This window comes from Salminus brasiliensis, chromosome 24 (assembly GCF_030463535.1).
Source record: "Salminus brasiliensis chromosome 24, fSalBra1.hap2, whole genome shotgun sequence".
Classification (NCBI taxonomy): domain Eukaryota; kingdom Metazoa; phylum Chordata; class Actinopteri; order Characiformes; family Bryconidae; genus Salminus; species Salminus brasiliensis.
Window position 1 is genome coordinate 2919899 of NC_132901.1, and position 15835 is coordinate 2935733.

At 39.7% G+C, this 15835-nt stretch overlaps 1 protein-coding gene and 1 long non-coding RNA gene across 2 annotated transcripts in view; both read right to left on the reverse strand.

The window, feature by feature from the left end:
• The window catches only part of LOC140546550 (uncharacterized), a 35903-nt gene extending 27143 nt beyond the window's left edge, over window positions 1-8760 (reverse strand). Inside the window, exons 1-10 of the mRNA XM_072669903.1 lie at window positions 8675-8760; window positions 8496-8576; window positions 8317-8397; window positions 8138-8218; window positions 7959-8039; window positions 7780-7860; window positions 3107-3196; window positions 1398-1986; window positions 781-945; window positions 601-646 (exon numbers count right to left, since the gene is read on the reverse strand). Of these exons, the coding sequence (XP_072526004.1) occupies window positions 601-646; window positions 781-945; window positions 1398-1986; window positions 3107-3196; window positions 7780-7860; window positions 7959-8039; window positions 8138-8218; window positions 8317-8397; window positions 8496-8576; window positions 8675-8754 (1375 nt within the window). The 5' untranslated portion in view covers window positions 8755-8760. The remainder of the gene's footprint in view (window positions 1-600; window positions 647-780; window positions 946-1397; window positions 1987-3106; window positions 3197-7779; window positions 7861-7958; window positions 8040-8137; window positions 8219-8316; window positions 8398-8495; window positions 8577-8674) is intronic.
• Window positions 8761-8853: 93 nt separating this feature from the next.
• Window positions 8854-15835, reverse strand: LOC140546460 (uncharacterized). The gene is made up of 4 exons (XR_011978350.1): window positions 15720-15835; window positions 12502-12545; window positions 9033-9113; window positions 8854-8934 (listed from the first exon to the last, which is right to left on the reverse strand). It is a non-coding gene; the product is annotated as an uncharacterized lncRNA (long non-coding RNA).

Here is a 15835-nt window from a genome sequence, read left to right on the forward strand (position 1 = left end):
CAAACTGATTGTGGCAGTATGACATATAAGCAAATTATATGACTGATGACTAACTACATTAAAATATTAAAACTACACTAACTACATTAAAATTAGCAACAGAACCCACCATTAGCTTAAACAAGTCCCCTTTAACTGATCAGACCTTTAAATGTCTTATGTGCATCATGGATGAGCATGAAGGGCATGGAACTTTACTGTCCAAACATGAAGTACCTTCTGTTGAGGTGGGTAAATTACTAGAATGTGATTTTTAATTAACTAAACATTTCAACCCAAAACATAAACATTATAGATATATTTTAAATGTTATATTCTAGCAGTCTTTCTAAGTGGCAGTGGTGGCTCAGCGGTTAGAGCTCCGGGATATCGATAACAGGGTTGTAGGTTTGATTCCCGGGCTCGGCAAGCTGCCACTGTTGGGCCCTTGAGCAAGGCCCTTTACCCTCTCTGCTCCCTGGGCGCTGGAGTTGGCTGCCCACCGCTCTGGGTGTGTGTGTGTGTGTGTGTGTGTGTGTGTGTGTGTGTGTGTTCACTACCAGATGGGTTAAATGCGGAGGACACATTTCGCTGTACAGTGACAAATACGTGCACATTTACCTTTACAGAGGCGTTCTGCTAAATAACCCAGCTCACTCTCGGCTCTCTGCAATATTATAAGCAGTAAACCATAAGATACAAATAATAAAATATTTACTATACAAATATTTAAACAGAAGCAAGTGAATGCTCTTCTATTTCAGTAATATAAAATGTCAGGTATACATATGGCTTGCTTACCTCAGTCCTTGCTGTAAATTCTTTTAGAAGTTGCATCATCTGTTGCTCCATCTTGCTCTCTTTTAATAAATTACTAGAGATTAGGGGGGATTTTCCATATTCAAGCTTCTCTGAATCGTAGCCTGGAACCTGGACTGTACGGACAACCTGCTCACTGTTTGGTATCTGCAAAAACAATGCCAATAATATTGGTTGCAACAACAGCAGGATTTACACTTGTGATCTATTGACTAACTTGTCTGTTTTATTCAAAAGTGCTCTGGTTTGAAGCCTTTTATGAACTGGATCAAGCGTGCTGGACCAAGTAGTGATCCTTTAGGGCTGGAAATGTAATCCACTGATTTGGGGCTGGTTTCCCATCAGGAATTAAGATTAGTTGTAAACTACACAACATTGAACACTGTCAAGTAAAAGGAACACTTTTTTGAATAAAAAGGAAATCTAATATTGAATCGAATGTAATATTCATATTACTTTATGCCATATGAGCTTCTGCTATATATCCCAGTTTAAGAACTCAGAGGTTATCAGAATGTTTGGTCCCTTTTTTTAACCAGTTTTTAAGGTTTTGTATTTTAGTATGATCTAGTTATAGCATACTATGTTGAACAGCCCACCTCAACAGTTGGATCTTCGCTTTTGGACAGTACAGTTTCATGCCCTTTGTGTTCCTCCATCACACACACAAAACATATGAAGGTCTGGTCAGTTTTGCAAAAGACCTCTAGAGCTCTGTGGTGCAGCTTGCAGAACCACTCCTCCAGATCTACAGTTGTGTCCACCAGTGTGTGTCTCTGCAGGGCTGGTACTGTGTAGTGCTGCTTCACATGGGCTTCACAGTAAGATGCAGAGCAGGTCAGACAGGACTTCACCGCTCTGAGCTTTCTCCCAGTGCAGAAATCACAGGACACATCTTCAGGTCCAGCGTAACAGTGAGCAGGAGGAGCAGGACTGAACCCGGCCTGCTGCAGTTTCTGCACCACTTTAGCCAGAGCTGAGTTTGGGTTCAGTGCAGGACGAGTTTTAAACATCTTCCTACACTGAGGGCAGGAGTAGCTTCCTTGATGGGTTGGTTTGTTCCAGTAGGTCTGGATGCAGGTCTTGCAGTAACTGTGTCCACAGGGGATGGAGACCGGCTCCTTCAGCACGTCTGTACATACTGGACATCTGAAGTGGTCCTCCGTCAGCAGACAGGCTGATAACTCACTGTGTTTAAAACAATCATAATGATCCGTCAACATAACATTTAGATCACCAACAATTAAAATGTGAAGCAATTCTGAAGAATATATATGATATGTCTGTGTAAAAAAAAAGGCAAATGAATGGTATGGTGGTATGAACATAAAACTTGTTAGCGAAATCATGTGGAAACAAAAGTCTAGAAAATCAATTCATACAATTTGTACTAGCAATAAAATAAAAACATTTGTTTTTTTTGTTTTGGTCTAAAATAAATACATTATGTTACAGTAACAGGAGAAAAATATGTAGTTACATAAGGTAGCCTATTTGAAATGACTACATTTGTCAGTGTGTTTTTAGCAAGTATGTGAAAAATTAGGCATACAGTTATTAGAAATGTCATCACATATATTGCATCGTATGGCACTGCAACATACAGCATTGTATTTTTGTGTGGAGAATAGAAGGTTAGTTTTTGGCAATATTATTAGTATTAGATCAGGACAATGAAAAGCCCAGCTTAGATTGAAATAGTATGCTTTTATAATGTTGAATGATGAAGTACACAGAATCGAAATAATAATAATAGAAATATCAACATATTGAAATAAGGTTCATTTCTAGACATTATTTCCGATGTATTGAAAAATGTGATGTTTCAAAACACTGCTGTGTGGTATTGAAGTTTGTTAATCAATGCAATCCTAAACATATATCATGATATGGTTAATGATATTTAGGTAATTCTCCAGTTTTTCAGTATTGCCTGCTTCCTAAATCCTTTTTGACCTTCCTGCTCTGTGTTTTTGAACTCTTGGTGGTACTTTTGTGCTTTTTGTACCTTTTATGAACTTTATGGACTTTGTCAGTGTAGTTTTTGTCATTTTGATAACTTTTGGGTGTTCTCGTTTTTTTAACAGTTTTTGCATTTTGTTTCTTTTTTGTGCTTTTTTGCATTTGTTGCTGTGTTATTTTGATTTTGCTATATAAAGCTGCCTAATGTAGCCAATGTAGTTTTATTTAGGGCTTTGGGGGCAAATACTGACCTTTTGGCTTTATTTGAATACAAATCATCTTCATTGTTTTTTGTTTTTTTACCTGGAATAAAATGTGGTTTGGGTAAGTAAATAGGTATACATACTCGTGTACAAATGCATTTGGTCGATCCACAAAATTGTTAGTTGCATCCAATGCACATGTTGGAGCTGGAGATGCTGTTTCTAGCTTCACTCTGTAGAAAAAAATAAAATGTTCATTAAATGATCATTAAATGAACCATCACATGAAACCAACAGATAAAAATGTTGTAATCTGAAATATGTCCAAAAAATAATTTAATTATCAAATTATAATGTTAAGCATGAATATAGAATCACAAATCACAGAAGGTTCACACCATGGTCCAAACCAAGGTTCACATTTTGGTAAATATTTGATCTGTTTACTTCTGACTTCACATTGCAATGTAACAAGTTCAGTAAAGAACTTTATTCTAAACAACATATTTACTTGTCTGAGGCACCCTGCTGCAGCTTCATCTGTCTTTTCAAGCATTTATATGTGTTTTTCTTTACTGCCATGATACCTTTCGCCACATCGCTACTTAAGAATCATGAACTGCAAAATAGATTCTGCAGTGTTAGCAACCATACACAGTGGGTGAAATAAGCATTGAACACGTCACCCATTTTTTGACATACAAATCATACATAGGAATGATCATTTCATTTATGTATGACTTTTGTAGAATTGTAAGAGTAAAAGTGTTTGTATAAATAAATAAAGGGTCCCTGACATTGACATCAGAAGTAAAGTAGCATATGCAGCAATGTACTTATAAAGTGTTTAAATAAATTACATGCACAGAGGTCCCTGAAATGACATAAAAATTAAAGTGACATTTACAGCAGATTAAAAAACGGGTATGGTCAGTGCAAATAAAAACAGTAGTGCAAACTGTAGCTTAGACTGTAGACTGTTAAAGTGACGCGTGCATAACTAGTTCTTGATAATGCAGAGTTTAGTACTGAGTTAAGTGTTTGTGTGTAGGATCCAAACTTTGTATGTTAAGGGGGTGAAAAGAAAAGGGCAGGCAGAGCAGGCAGAGTTGCGCATCCTGACTGCCTAGTGAACCGAACTGTCCCTCAGTCTGCTGGTTCTAGCCTGGAGACTCCACTCGAGTCTCCTCCCTGATGGCAGCAGGCTGAAGAAGCTGTGAAGTGGGAGGGTAGGGTCCCCCAGGATGCTCTCGATGCCTCCTCTGTAGAAGGTGCACATGATGAGGGTTGGGGCTTTGGCTCTTCTCAGCTTGCGAAGAATGTAGAGGCGCTGGTGAGCTTTCCTGAACAATGATGCGGAAGTGTTGCTCCAGGACGTGCACTCCCAGGAACTTGGTGCTGCTCACTCTCTCCAACGCTGTACTGTTGATGGTCAGAAAAGCATGCTGGGAGTGCATGTTCATGAAGTCCATAACAACGTCCTTTGTCTTCTCAGCGTTTAAAGAGAGATTGTTGTGTCCACACCTCAGGGCCACCTTGTCTCTGTAGTTATTCTCATCATTGTTGGTGATGAGACCAACTACAGTTGTGTCATCTGCAAACTTGATGAAGATGTTGGAACTGTGCAACAGGGTGCAATTGTGTATCAAATAGTATGAATAGAAGAGGGCTCAGCACACATCTTTAGGGCCCCCCCCATGCTCAGTGAGATGGTGCTGATGTGTCGCTGCTGATCCATACTGCCTTAACATTTTCAATGCCTCAGTTCAGGTTGTTTCTAGCTGTCCTCAGGCCCACCTGCTCTCCTGCTGTGAAGGCAGCATTTCTGGCTTTCAGAAGACTGTACACCTCTTCTGTCAGCCATGGCTTCTGATTGGCCCAAATAGTGATGGTCTTGAGCTTAGTTACATCGTTTATACACTTGGTGATGTATGAACATACAGTATCTGAGTATTACTGGAGATCTGTGGTGTTGTAGTTGGTAGCAGCTTTTTCGAACACATTTCAATCTAAGGTGTTGAAACAGTCCTGAAGTGCCTCTGAAGACCCTTCCAGCCACACCTGTACCTGCGTGCAAACTGGTTTAGTGACTTTAACCAGTGGTCTGTATGCTGGCAACTAATGGTGAGCAGTATTTGCAGACCGCAGCAGCATTGCGACACCAGGCATCACTAGTGTAAACACAGAGCTCCTCTCCGCGGGTCCTACCTCCCTCCACAAGAGCTCTGTCCGCCAGCAGCATGTTAGCTCCTCAAGCTGAATAGCAAGGTCCGGAACGTTGTTGTTGAGCCAAGTTTCCGTAAACACAAAGACACAACAGTCTCTCACAGTCTTCTGTGTTGATCGTAGCTGGCAAATGTGGTCCAGTTTTTTTGTCCAACGTTAGCCAGTACCATGGATGAAATGGCCGGCTTGTAAGGGTTACATGCTTGCCTAGCTCGGATACCTTCACGCTTTAAAAAAGTGTTTTTTCCAAAATCAAGTAGAAAATCACGGCAGTATGTGTGCTTCAAGACGTGTAGACAAGATGAAGACACACAAACACACAAAAAAAAAAACAGTAAGCCACTGCGTCTGCGTGCAGCCATCTTGGTCTGTAACTAGTTGCATGCATTGGTCAGGTGTGATTTTGGCCCATTCTTCCACACAAACACTCTTCACATCATAAAGGTTCAGTAGGCTCCTTCTATGAGGTTTAGAAGAAGTAGACTGGATAAGTTTGTAAACAGTAAGTGGTGCAATTTAGCATGGGTGCGGTAAGCATGCGACTGTACTATCTGCCCAGCAAGTTTTCATTGTGTTATCATTACTAGCATATAAGACAGTAAGGAGGTGATCTGCTGAGGCTAAGCACTGTGCAAATGGACTGCTTTTAAACAACTGACTGACTTTTACCTGAGCTGAGGACACTGATGGTCTCACAGATTGTGTAATTGACTATACTTCTGTGTGGACAATGCTGTGCCATCCAAGACTGTGCGTTGCTAACAACAAACCTTGGGTCACTGGTGACCTAAAGGCTCTGCTGAACAAGAAGTGGGTCTTTAAGGCTGGTAACGGAGGGCATGAGCTGAAGGTGAGAATTAGAAGCATGTTAGGGGACTATATAAGGGAAATGGAGAGCAGTCTTCCGAGGGAAAAGGTAAAAGAAGTGTGGCATGGAATGAAGATGGCGCGGAGCATCTATGTGGAGTCATTTAGTTCATCTACAACCTTAGTCTGCATTAGGTCCTAATGCTTTGGAAGACCTCCTACATTGTTCCAGTACCAAAGTTTAAAAGAGTCATGAAACTAAATGACTACAGACATGTTGCAATGATGTCACACCTGATTAAGTCAATGGAAAGGCTTGTCTTTTGTCATCTCAGAAAACAGATGGGATAGAGGACTTAAATCCGTTGAGGACGCTGTTATCTACCAGCCCCTCATGTTGAGAGGGGCACAGGTAGCTTGTGCCCTGGATCACCGACTACCTGACTGGAAGATTCCAGTATGTGAGACAACAGAACTGTGTGTCAGAGCAGACTGTGAGCAACACTGAGGCCCCACAGGGGACTGTCCTTGCTCCCTTTCTTTTCACTTCTGAGACATATGCTGACATGAGACATGTCATCTTCAAAAGTTCTCAATGTGATTGTGGGGTGTATTCGTGAATAGAGAAAGAAGGAATACAGGAGTGTGGTTAACGACTTTGTGGACTGTGCCAATGCAGCCACCTCCAACTAAAGATGGACAAAGGAGGTTGGAGACAAAAGAGGTTGCAGTGGATTCCAGGAAGTGGAGTGTAGTCTGCAGTGGAGTCTGCTCCAGCCATCCAGGGTAACCACAACACCAATAAATATCTAGGTGTTTACTTCTGTGACAAGTTGGGATGGGAGGTAAATGTGCACAGCCTGTACAAGAAGAGTGAGAGCCAACTCTACTTCCTGAGAAGGCTGTTTTTCGGTGTGAGAGGCCTGTTGCTTAGAACTTTTTGGTCTAAGTCTGTGGTGTCTAGTACCACCTTTTATGCTATTATTTGCTCAACTGGATCATTAGGAAGGCCGGCTCAGTGCTGGGCACAGTAAAACTGGACACAGTGAATGTGTTGACAGAGAATGCTGGGAGAAAACTGTCAGGAGTCATTAAAGAACCCTTCACACCCCCTCCATAAAACACTGCAGAGACAGAGGAGTATACTGAGCAGCAAACTGCTCCTGCCCCACTACAGGAATGAATGCTTCCACAGATAATTTCTCCCTGCAGCCATCAGACTGTACAACTCTGATCTCTTAAGTTTTTTATTCATAGAAGTACCCTCATCTGCACTGGACACTTTAACATAATCTCTTATTACTGGATTACTTTATGACAGCTTTATTTGCACAGGTCACGCTTTCAACTGTATATAATACCTTTAGTCTTTAGATAACTACTTTAGAGAAACCTTTAGAGAAACGACTGTTTTTTCTGCTTATACTATATATATTACATCCTCGTTGTACAGTTTATTTTATTTTATTTAATTTTATTCCTTATATCTGTGCTCTTGTGTGTGTATCTGTATGCAAGCTGCTGGAACACAAATTTACTCTTGGGGAATAATAAAGTGTTATCTTATCTTGCATTCCATCGTCATCAACTACTACACCTAGGAGCTTCTCTCCCTATACTTGACAAATATTGATTTGTAGAAGGATGTGCATCTGATGTCGACATGTTGTAAATTAGACAGGTAGCCTTTCCCAGAAAAAAAACATTAAAGAACAGATTCATTTGGTTCTACTAAACTGCTAATGGTTTGGAGTTTTGATCTGAAAGGTACATATATACATACCCATGTTTGAAAGCAACAGGTCGATCCATTGACCAGTCAGATGCACAGGATGGAGCTGGAGATGTTATTCCTAGTTTCATTCTGTGTTAGAAGCAAAATAATTGGAAAATACAACTTGGAATGAAGTGTTTGGGGGAAATGGTTTGGAGTTTTGATCTGAAAGGTACATAAATACATACCCATGTTTGAAAGCAACAGGTCGATCCATTGACCAGTCAGATGCACAGGATGGAGCTGGAGATGTTATTCCTAGTTTCATTCTGTGTTAGAAGCAAAATAATTGGAAAATACAACTTGGAATGAAGTGTTTGGGGGAAATGGTTTGGAGTTTTGATCTGAAAGGTACATAAATACATACCCATGTTTGAAAGCAACAGGTCGATCCATTGACCAGTCAGATGCACAGGATGGAGCTGGAGATGTTATTCCTAGTTTCATTCTGTGTTAGAAGCAAAATAATTTGAAAATACAACTTGGAATGAAGTGTTTGGGGGAAATGGTTTGGAGTTTTGATCTGAAAGGTACATAAATACATACCCATGTTTGAAAGCAACAGGTCGATCCATTGACCAGTCAGATGCACAGGATGGAGCTGGAGATGTTATTCCTAGTTTCATTCTGTGTTAGAAGCAAAATAATTGGAAAATACAACTTGGAATGAAGTGTTTGGGGGAAATGGTTTGGAGTTTTGATCTGAAAGGTACATAAATACATACCCATGTTTGAAAGCAACAGGTCGATCCATTGACCAGTCAGATGCACAGGATGGAGCTGGAGATGTTATTCCTAGTTTCATTCTGTGTTAGAAGCAAAATAATTTGAAAATACAACTTGGAATGAAGTGTTTGGGGGAAATGGTTTGGAGTTTTGATCTGAAAGGTACATAAATACATACCCATGTTTGAAAGCAACAGGTCGATCCATTGACCAGTCAGATGCACAGGATGGAGCTGGAGATGTTATTCCTAGTTTCATTCTGTGTTAGAAGCAAAATAATTTGAAAATACAACTTGGAATTAAGTGTTTGGGGGAAATGGTTTGGGGTTTTGATCTGCAAGGTACATTAATACATACCCCTGTTCGAAAGCAACAGGTCGATCCATTGACCAGTCAGATGCACAGGATGGAGCTGGAGATGTTATTCCTAGTTTCATTCTGTGTTAGAAGCAAAATAATTTGAAAATACAACTTCGAATGAAGTGTTTGGGGGAAATGGTTTGGAGTTTTGATCTGAAAGGTACATATATACATACCCATGTTTGAAAGCAACAGGTCGATCCATTGACCAGTCAGATGCACAGGATGGAGCTGGAGATGTTATTCCTAGTTTCATTCTGTGTTAGAAGCAAAATAATTGGAAAATACAACTTGGAATGAAGTGTTTGGGGGGAATGGTTTGGGGTTTTGATCCAAAAGGTACAGTAATATAGTTGCATGTTTGGTACACCAGCGCCTCCTTTCTCTTTAAGTTTCATTTAATTAGCTAATTTAAACCTAGGTTTTTTAATGTTTCAAATGAACCTTAAAAAGTAAGTATTTAAATCTTTAAAAAATAAACTAGACAGATAACAGTAAAAAGACTGAAATAAGTATAGAAGATAAGGGGGAATATTCTTTCTCAAGACATTTATCCTACTAAAAAATGCTAGTGGAAGAGAGCACCAGACAGGATCAGTCTTAATTTTATTCACAAAGGGCAGATAAAATTCAGTGTTAAAAAGAATGCCCAAATAAGTAAATCCCTCAATGGCCAGACAGCATGGAAAGTCATCCCCTAGAAAAGTAGCTAAAGCTGCAGAAAAGCCAAAGAGACAATGTCATGGATTTAGAGAGGTTAATTTTGTATCCAGAGAATGTACTGTATTAAGCAATATTATCTAATATTGGGAAGTGATTGGACAGGATTAGAAATAAACAATAAAACATTGTTGGCATAAAGAGAAAAATTCTATGATACTTATCTCCCCCAATACCTGAAATATTTCTGCATCAAGTGACACAATGAGAGCGGGGTGATTAGATGTCTTAACAAAATGCACAATATTTAATTGCCGGCGTATATTGTCAGAAGCATACTGTGTTGTCACAAAGCCAGTTAGATCAGGTATAATTACCTTTGGCAGCACCACCTCCAACCCACAAGCACCATGTTCAAACTGATCATAAAAGCAGGTGGTAAGACTGAGTGAAGCTCAGGCCAAAAAGTTTTAAAAACTCTGGTGAAAGCCCGTAAGGATCGGGGGATTTATTGGAAGGCATGGCTTGTAATGCCTGGAAAACCTCTTCAAGAGAAAATCTAGCATTTAGATCAGTCCTGTCGGCCTCTGACATGGCAGAGAGAGATAATTTATCAAAAAAAGACTAAATATTCATATCTGATGCAGTATTCTCTGAGTCATAAAGAGACTGATAAAAACTTTTAAAAAAACAATTTATGACTGAGAGATCGTATATAAGTTGAGTTTTTTAAGGGTTTAACAGCTCTCTCACTCTGTTCCTTCTTTAACTGATGTGAAAGCAGCCGACTTGATTTTACCAAATTCGTAAAACTTCTGTTTAAAAAAACAAAGCAGTTTTTTACGTGGTTCTTATGGTTTAAATTAAGCTTGGGTCTCGCCTGGCATAACCCCATCCAATTTGAATGAGTGGAAAAGGATTTTTGTAATCTTTCTAAATGAACAACCTCTGCTTCCAGATCTAATCATTCTTGAATTCTTGTGGCTTTGGCTGCGTCCCATAAGGTAGCTGATGACACGGGGCAATGTTTGTTATCCTCCCAAAAATAATGACTACGCTGACATACAAAATCACAAAATGCCGTGTTTGGAAGCAGAGAAAAATTACACCTCCAAGTCTTGCTATTACAGATTGGGATGTCCAGTTTCACTTCATACAGACTGGAGCATGGTCAGACAGAACAATGGGGCCTATTTTGCAGTCTGTTACAAGATGAATTGAGATACTGGGTATGAACATGTAATCGATTCAGCTCACTAAACTTCTGCGGACATCAACAGATAGATCCTGACCATTTTTTTGTCACCCATGGTTTTCCAGGTCGTCGACCTTAGACTAAAGCTGCTGAACCCTCTTCTCCAGCACGACCAGCTGGCTGTAGAGGTCTTTCACAGCTAAAACATGACCCTCCACCTCAGACAATTTGAGATGTAAATAAACATTTTGGAATGTTAATGCTAATGGAGGTGTATCATGTTTAGCTGGTGTCTGTGCCTCCTGACTCTCAGATATTTTAGATCATGTTTAACGCTTTTTTGTTTAAAGAGGACAGCGCCGAAAATAAAAGTTGAATGAAGCATTGCGAAAAACTCAAGTAGCCATTTTTCAGTGGGTCACTTGACGCCCCCAATTATTAACAGTTTTGAATGTTTTGAACTGTTGAAATTTAAAATGGCCTTATAACCCTCCCCAGATTGATGAGCAGAAACCGTTATTTCTCGCTGCTCACTGCTGATGTCTTTGGCCAACACACACCGAATGCTACAGATCAGCAAACTGCCAAACCTCTGCTTTAACAGAGGGAGTCACACTTGCTAATGATCAGTTAATCTCTCATTTGATTAGCAGCACCTTGCTGCTTTTTACCTTCTTAATTTCTATGGAAGCAGTAAGCTTGTACTTAAGTTTTTTCACACACTTCTTCCTCATTCTGGTGTAGTTTTTGTTAAATAAATAATGAAAAGGTGTAATTTGATATGTGTTGTTCATTTGAGGTTGTATTTACCTAATCTTAAGACCTGGTAATAACCAGGTGAATAAAACCCCAGGCAAGCTACACCTTGTTTCTCCAGATCCAGAGGTTCTTAAGCTTTTTCGCAGTGCACACCAAGAAGTCAGCTACTTTGGCACAACAGCTGATGGTGTTCTGCTCCCACATGTTAACAGAGCATTTTGAAAAGGCCACTTGTTGCACTTGTCTTGTCAGAATTTACAGAATGAACAGCTTCGTCCATTCATAATGGGTTCAGCAGGCATTTTTGTTTAGCTTGTTTGTGAACCATATAGTGTGTCCACAAAGCAAACAGCCTGTAATTTTGTGACTAGCTTACTATGTGCACATCTGTAGTATCATACAAAGCAAATAAAGCCTTAAGTGCCTTTTGGTTAACAGTGGTGGCTTTTTGGAGAGTAGATTGCTGGCCTATTAGATCTTGACTGCAAAGTCGAGTGCTTGGTCTGCAAGTGGCACAGCACCTTGCAGAGCGTAAAACTTTCCTTGGTTTGCCAAAAAAACACACATTGTGGCTGTGCATCTTCTCTGTTGCTTATCTGCGTAAACCTATATTCCAACTACAATTCATCATATTTTCTCTTTTTTTGTGAAGGCTTGCCTTCTGGAGTCAAACGTATCTGAACATTACTATTTGTCATCGTTCTTTCAGTTCCACCTTCTAAAAGGTGCTCGACTGTTGAACAAATCTGAATGTGCAGACCCACGACACGTATGAACAACCCTTAATCATGTTGAGTTTAAGAATCGAGTAGAACAGTCTTTACCTTCTCCATTAACAATCCACTTTGCCTTGTTTCTCTATGTGTGTAAACAGGCCCTGTGTTTGTCCTATTTGTTTTTTTGACAATAAAGTGTTTCTTAGTTTCTCCCTAGTTCTGTTGTTGGTCTTGTTTGTTTTGATTTGCTACTATGAACAATGAGGGGTAGTGCAAAAATAAAGAAAGAGGTACTTCATATAAATTACACGTTACCTGCTTGATTTATTCTCATATCAGTCCACCATAACAGCTCAGGCCTGTGTAAAAAGCATATAAAAGCATATAAAAAAGATATAAAGAAAGAACATGTCTAAAAGATAAACATATCTTAATGTTCAGTGAGATAACCAGAAGCAAGGACCAAAAGCAATCACATTTAAAGTCAGCAGCAGTGTGGGAGTAATGTACAGTACCAAAATAGGACCAAATGTTGAGAACACATAGCACAAACAAAAAGCAAAAAACAAAAGCAGAACACATAATAAAGCACTCACACATTGTAAACAAAAACAGTATATATGACAGCATATGTCAAGTTAGAAAACAACTGAATAATAATGTACGACCATTTCTTTTTTATACATAACTATACTGTTGTTGCTTTTGTTAAATCCTTTTCAGCATTTTACTCTACTACAAAGGGTTTTCCGTTTTTGACCCTTATTTGACGTTAGGCCGCGAATCATTTTGATTTTGCTAATGAATCACTGGGAACTGAACAAATCACAGTCAAATGGCCCACCCACTGAATCAGTCTTTGTCAGTAACTTGTGTTTATTGTGTTTATTGTCACCGAAGTGGTGCTCACTGTAACATTACCTTTTTACTAACTTTGTAATTCTAGGTACCATGGAAAGCAATAAAGCTGGAGAAGCAGTAGCAAAGTGAGGGCATACTATACTGGGACAAACCCAACAAGGATGCCAGAAAGTTCATTGAAGAAAAAATGTAATCTATTAACAACACTGATCCATATTATCCATCTGACTGGTCCATCTTCCACCTTAATGTATCAAAAACTTTATTAATCATCAGATGTGAGGGGTGTTACTGTACACAAAAGTTCCTCCCCCATTTCAGACACCAATCAGATTGAGCCAAGCTTAGCATGTCATGTTGCTAAAGACAGCTATAGGCAGGAATTTCAAAACATCATCGCCAGAACTCTGTTCCTCAGTATTATTGGTGTAACTGAGTAAAACAGCCATTCTTGATCTGCCTCTCTCTCTTACTTTTACTATGGTACCCATTAACAGTCAAGTCCATTGTTCTGAGGGTGACTTGCTTGAAGAGTTCTTCTTTTTACACTTAGCCTGAGTCCATATGAGACTCCCGTGCCTCGCACTAATAGAATAGAGCTCTGCACTCACAGGGCAGAGTGATGGAGCTGCAGATGTGTGGCTGTGATCAATGATCAATGTGTTGCACTACAGTATAATATATCACAGTAGCTATATTTTTTGAATGATATATTGTTTATATTGTGTAATAAATGATAAACAATATTATTGCCATTTTAGTACCATTTTAAGCTATTGATATGAGAATAATTATCAGGATTATTCAGACATTAGAACTGTACTGCAAAATGCTTATTCTAATAAAACTAATCAAATAAACCACTGTTTCTAAACATCAAAATAAACAGTTAATTAACATTAACGGGCTAATTACACAATGAGCAATATTGAGGTCAGCAAAAATTATTGAAGACCATTTACTGTATGAATAGTCAATAATATAATTATTAAATTATACCATATAGGCCTAGCTAGAAGGCTGGATTTCCCTCCAAGTTCAAATCAAAGATTAAAAATAATTTTGGAATATTTTTTATTTTTCGCTGTTCTGAAATTTGCTTCTGCATAATGGTCATCAATCTTGGCTCATACCATTTTCTGTGCAGCTGCGTGCATAGAACCATGATGCCTGTACCATAATGGTCCAGTGCAAATATATGTACTGTCACACACACCTACCAGTTACCATCACTGGAACATCACATAAGTCCTCAACTCATATTTCTAATGATGTATTTCTAAACACATTCTAGTGAACGTTCTTAAGTACCAAAAGTAAAAAAAAAAAGTGCGATAGGGCTGCACGACTATAAAAAATATGTTCAGTTTCATCAGACGTTTTCATTAGCACTCAATGTACCCAAGATTGGGGTAAAATAAATGATACTGGGCAGATATAATCTGCATCTAACCGATCTGTCATGGAAAATGAGAACAGTGTAAATTTTGAATCAAGGAGTAAAAAGAGGTTTAAGTGTTTTAAATATTCTGTATATGATATTGCCCGTCCTGTGATATGATGACGTTTGATTACGTTTCAGGCCCTCGTTATCGCGCCCTCCCCCGGAGCGATCTCGAGCCGCTGCCCACAGACCCAAATAAGGACTTCCGTTTCATTTACGTTCATGTGTGTTGATTCAGTGACTCGGTTCGTGTTCATTTACGTTGTTGTGTGTTTGGTTCAGTTGTTCGGGGTATTTAAGGAGCCTCAACATCGCCATTCGACGCCGAGAATTGTACTGTTTGGGACCTTGGGGTCGCCCGAGAGCTTCCCCGTACTGTTAGAGGTGTGCTGAGAGCAGCGTCCGCTCGGTGTCCTCATTCAGGAGCGGGTCACCCCGCTACCAGCGCTGTCTGCGAGGCTCGCTCGCTGTCAGCATTCACTGGCTACCCGCGTCCCAGCTAGGTTTTATTTGATTATTTTTGCATTTTTCATTAATAAGATATAATTTTAAGTACTATATTAATAGTTATGTGGTGAGTTTAGTTTAGTTATTTAAATAATTATAAAAGAGGTAAAACATGACTAATGTACCTCTTAGACTTCCGTTTAAGTTTGTAAAGTATAAAGTGTGAGTTTTTGTGCTCTGTGGGTGAGTAAAGTAAAGTGTGGTCAGTTTAAATGAGGTAGATATAATCTATGAGAGGAATTGGAGGGACTGTCTCAGGGACTGTCCTACATGAGCCCTCAGCTCAGCTCAGCTCAGCGCTTCCTGATTCCTGCACGAAATGGCGGACGAGTCTGCCTGACTAGCACACCGTCTCACAGACTGGCCCAGTGTCCCTTAACAAAGACCACACCCTGGAGCTCTGATCAAACAGAGCAGGCTACAACACCACTACACTGTATACCACTCGCGTATTACAGCCACACCGCGCTCAGCTAACCTCACTCTGCAGTGTTAGCCAGCTAACAACTAGCTTAGCTGTTCATCTCCTTTCACTCGACTCCATGTTGGTGAATCAGGCGCAGTTTGTGTTTTTGAGGGAGACTCGCTCCTCTTACCGTTTCGACCCGTTTACACGAACTCCTCCCTCCTCCCGCGTTCATATAAGTTCTAAATATCACAACATGTTCTGATACGGTCACATTACAGTTGATCAAATACAGTAAGAGAGGAGTTTACTCACTCTGGCAGGAACAGCGAGCTGAACACAAGTTTCACACTACTTTCACTTTCGGTTCATCCACAGAAACCCCGCCCATCTCTCTCTGCGTCAGAGAGCAGCATGCAGGAGCACGCCTG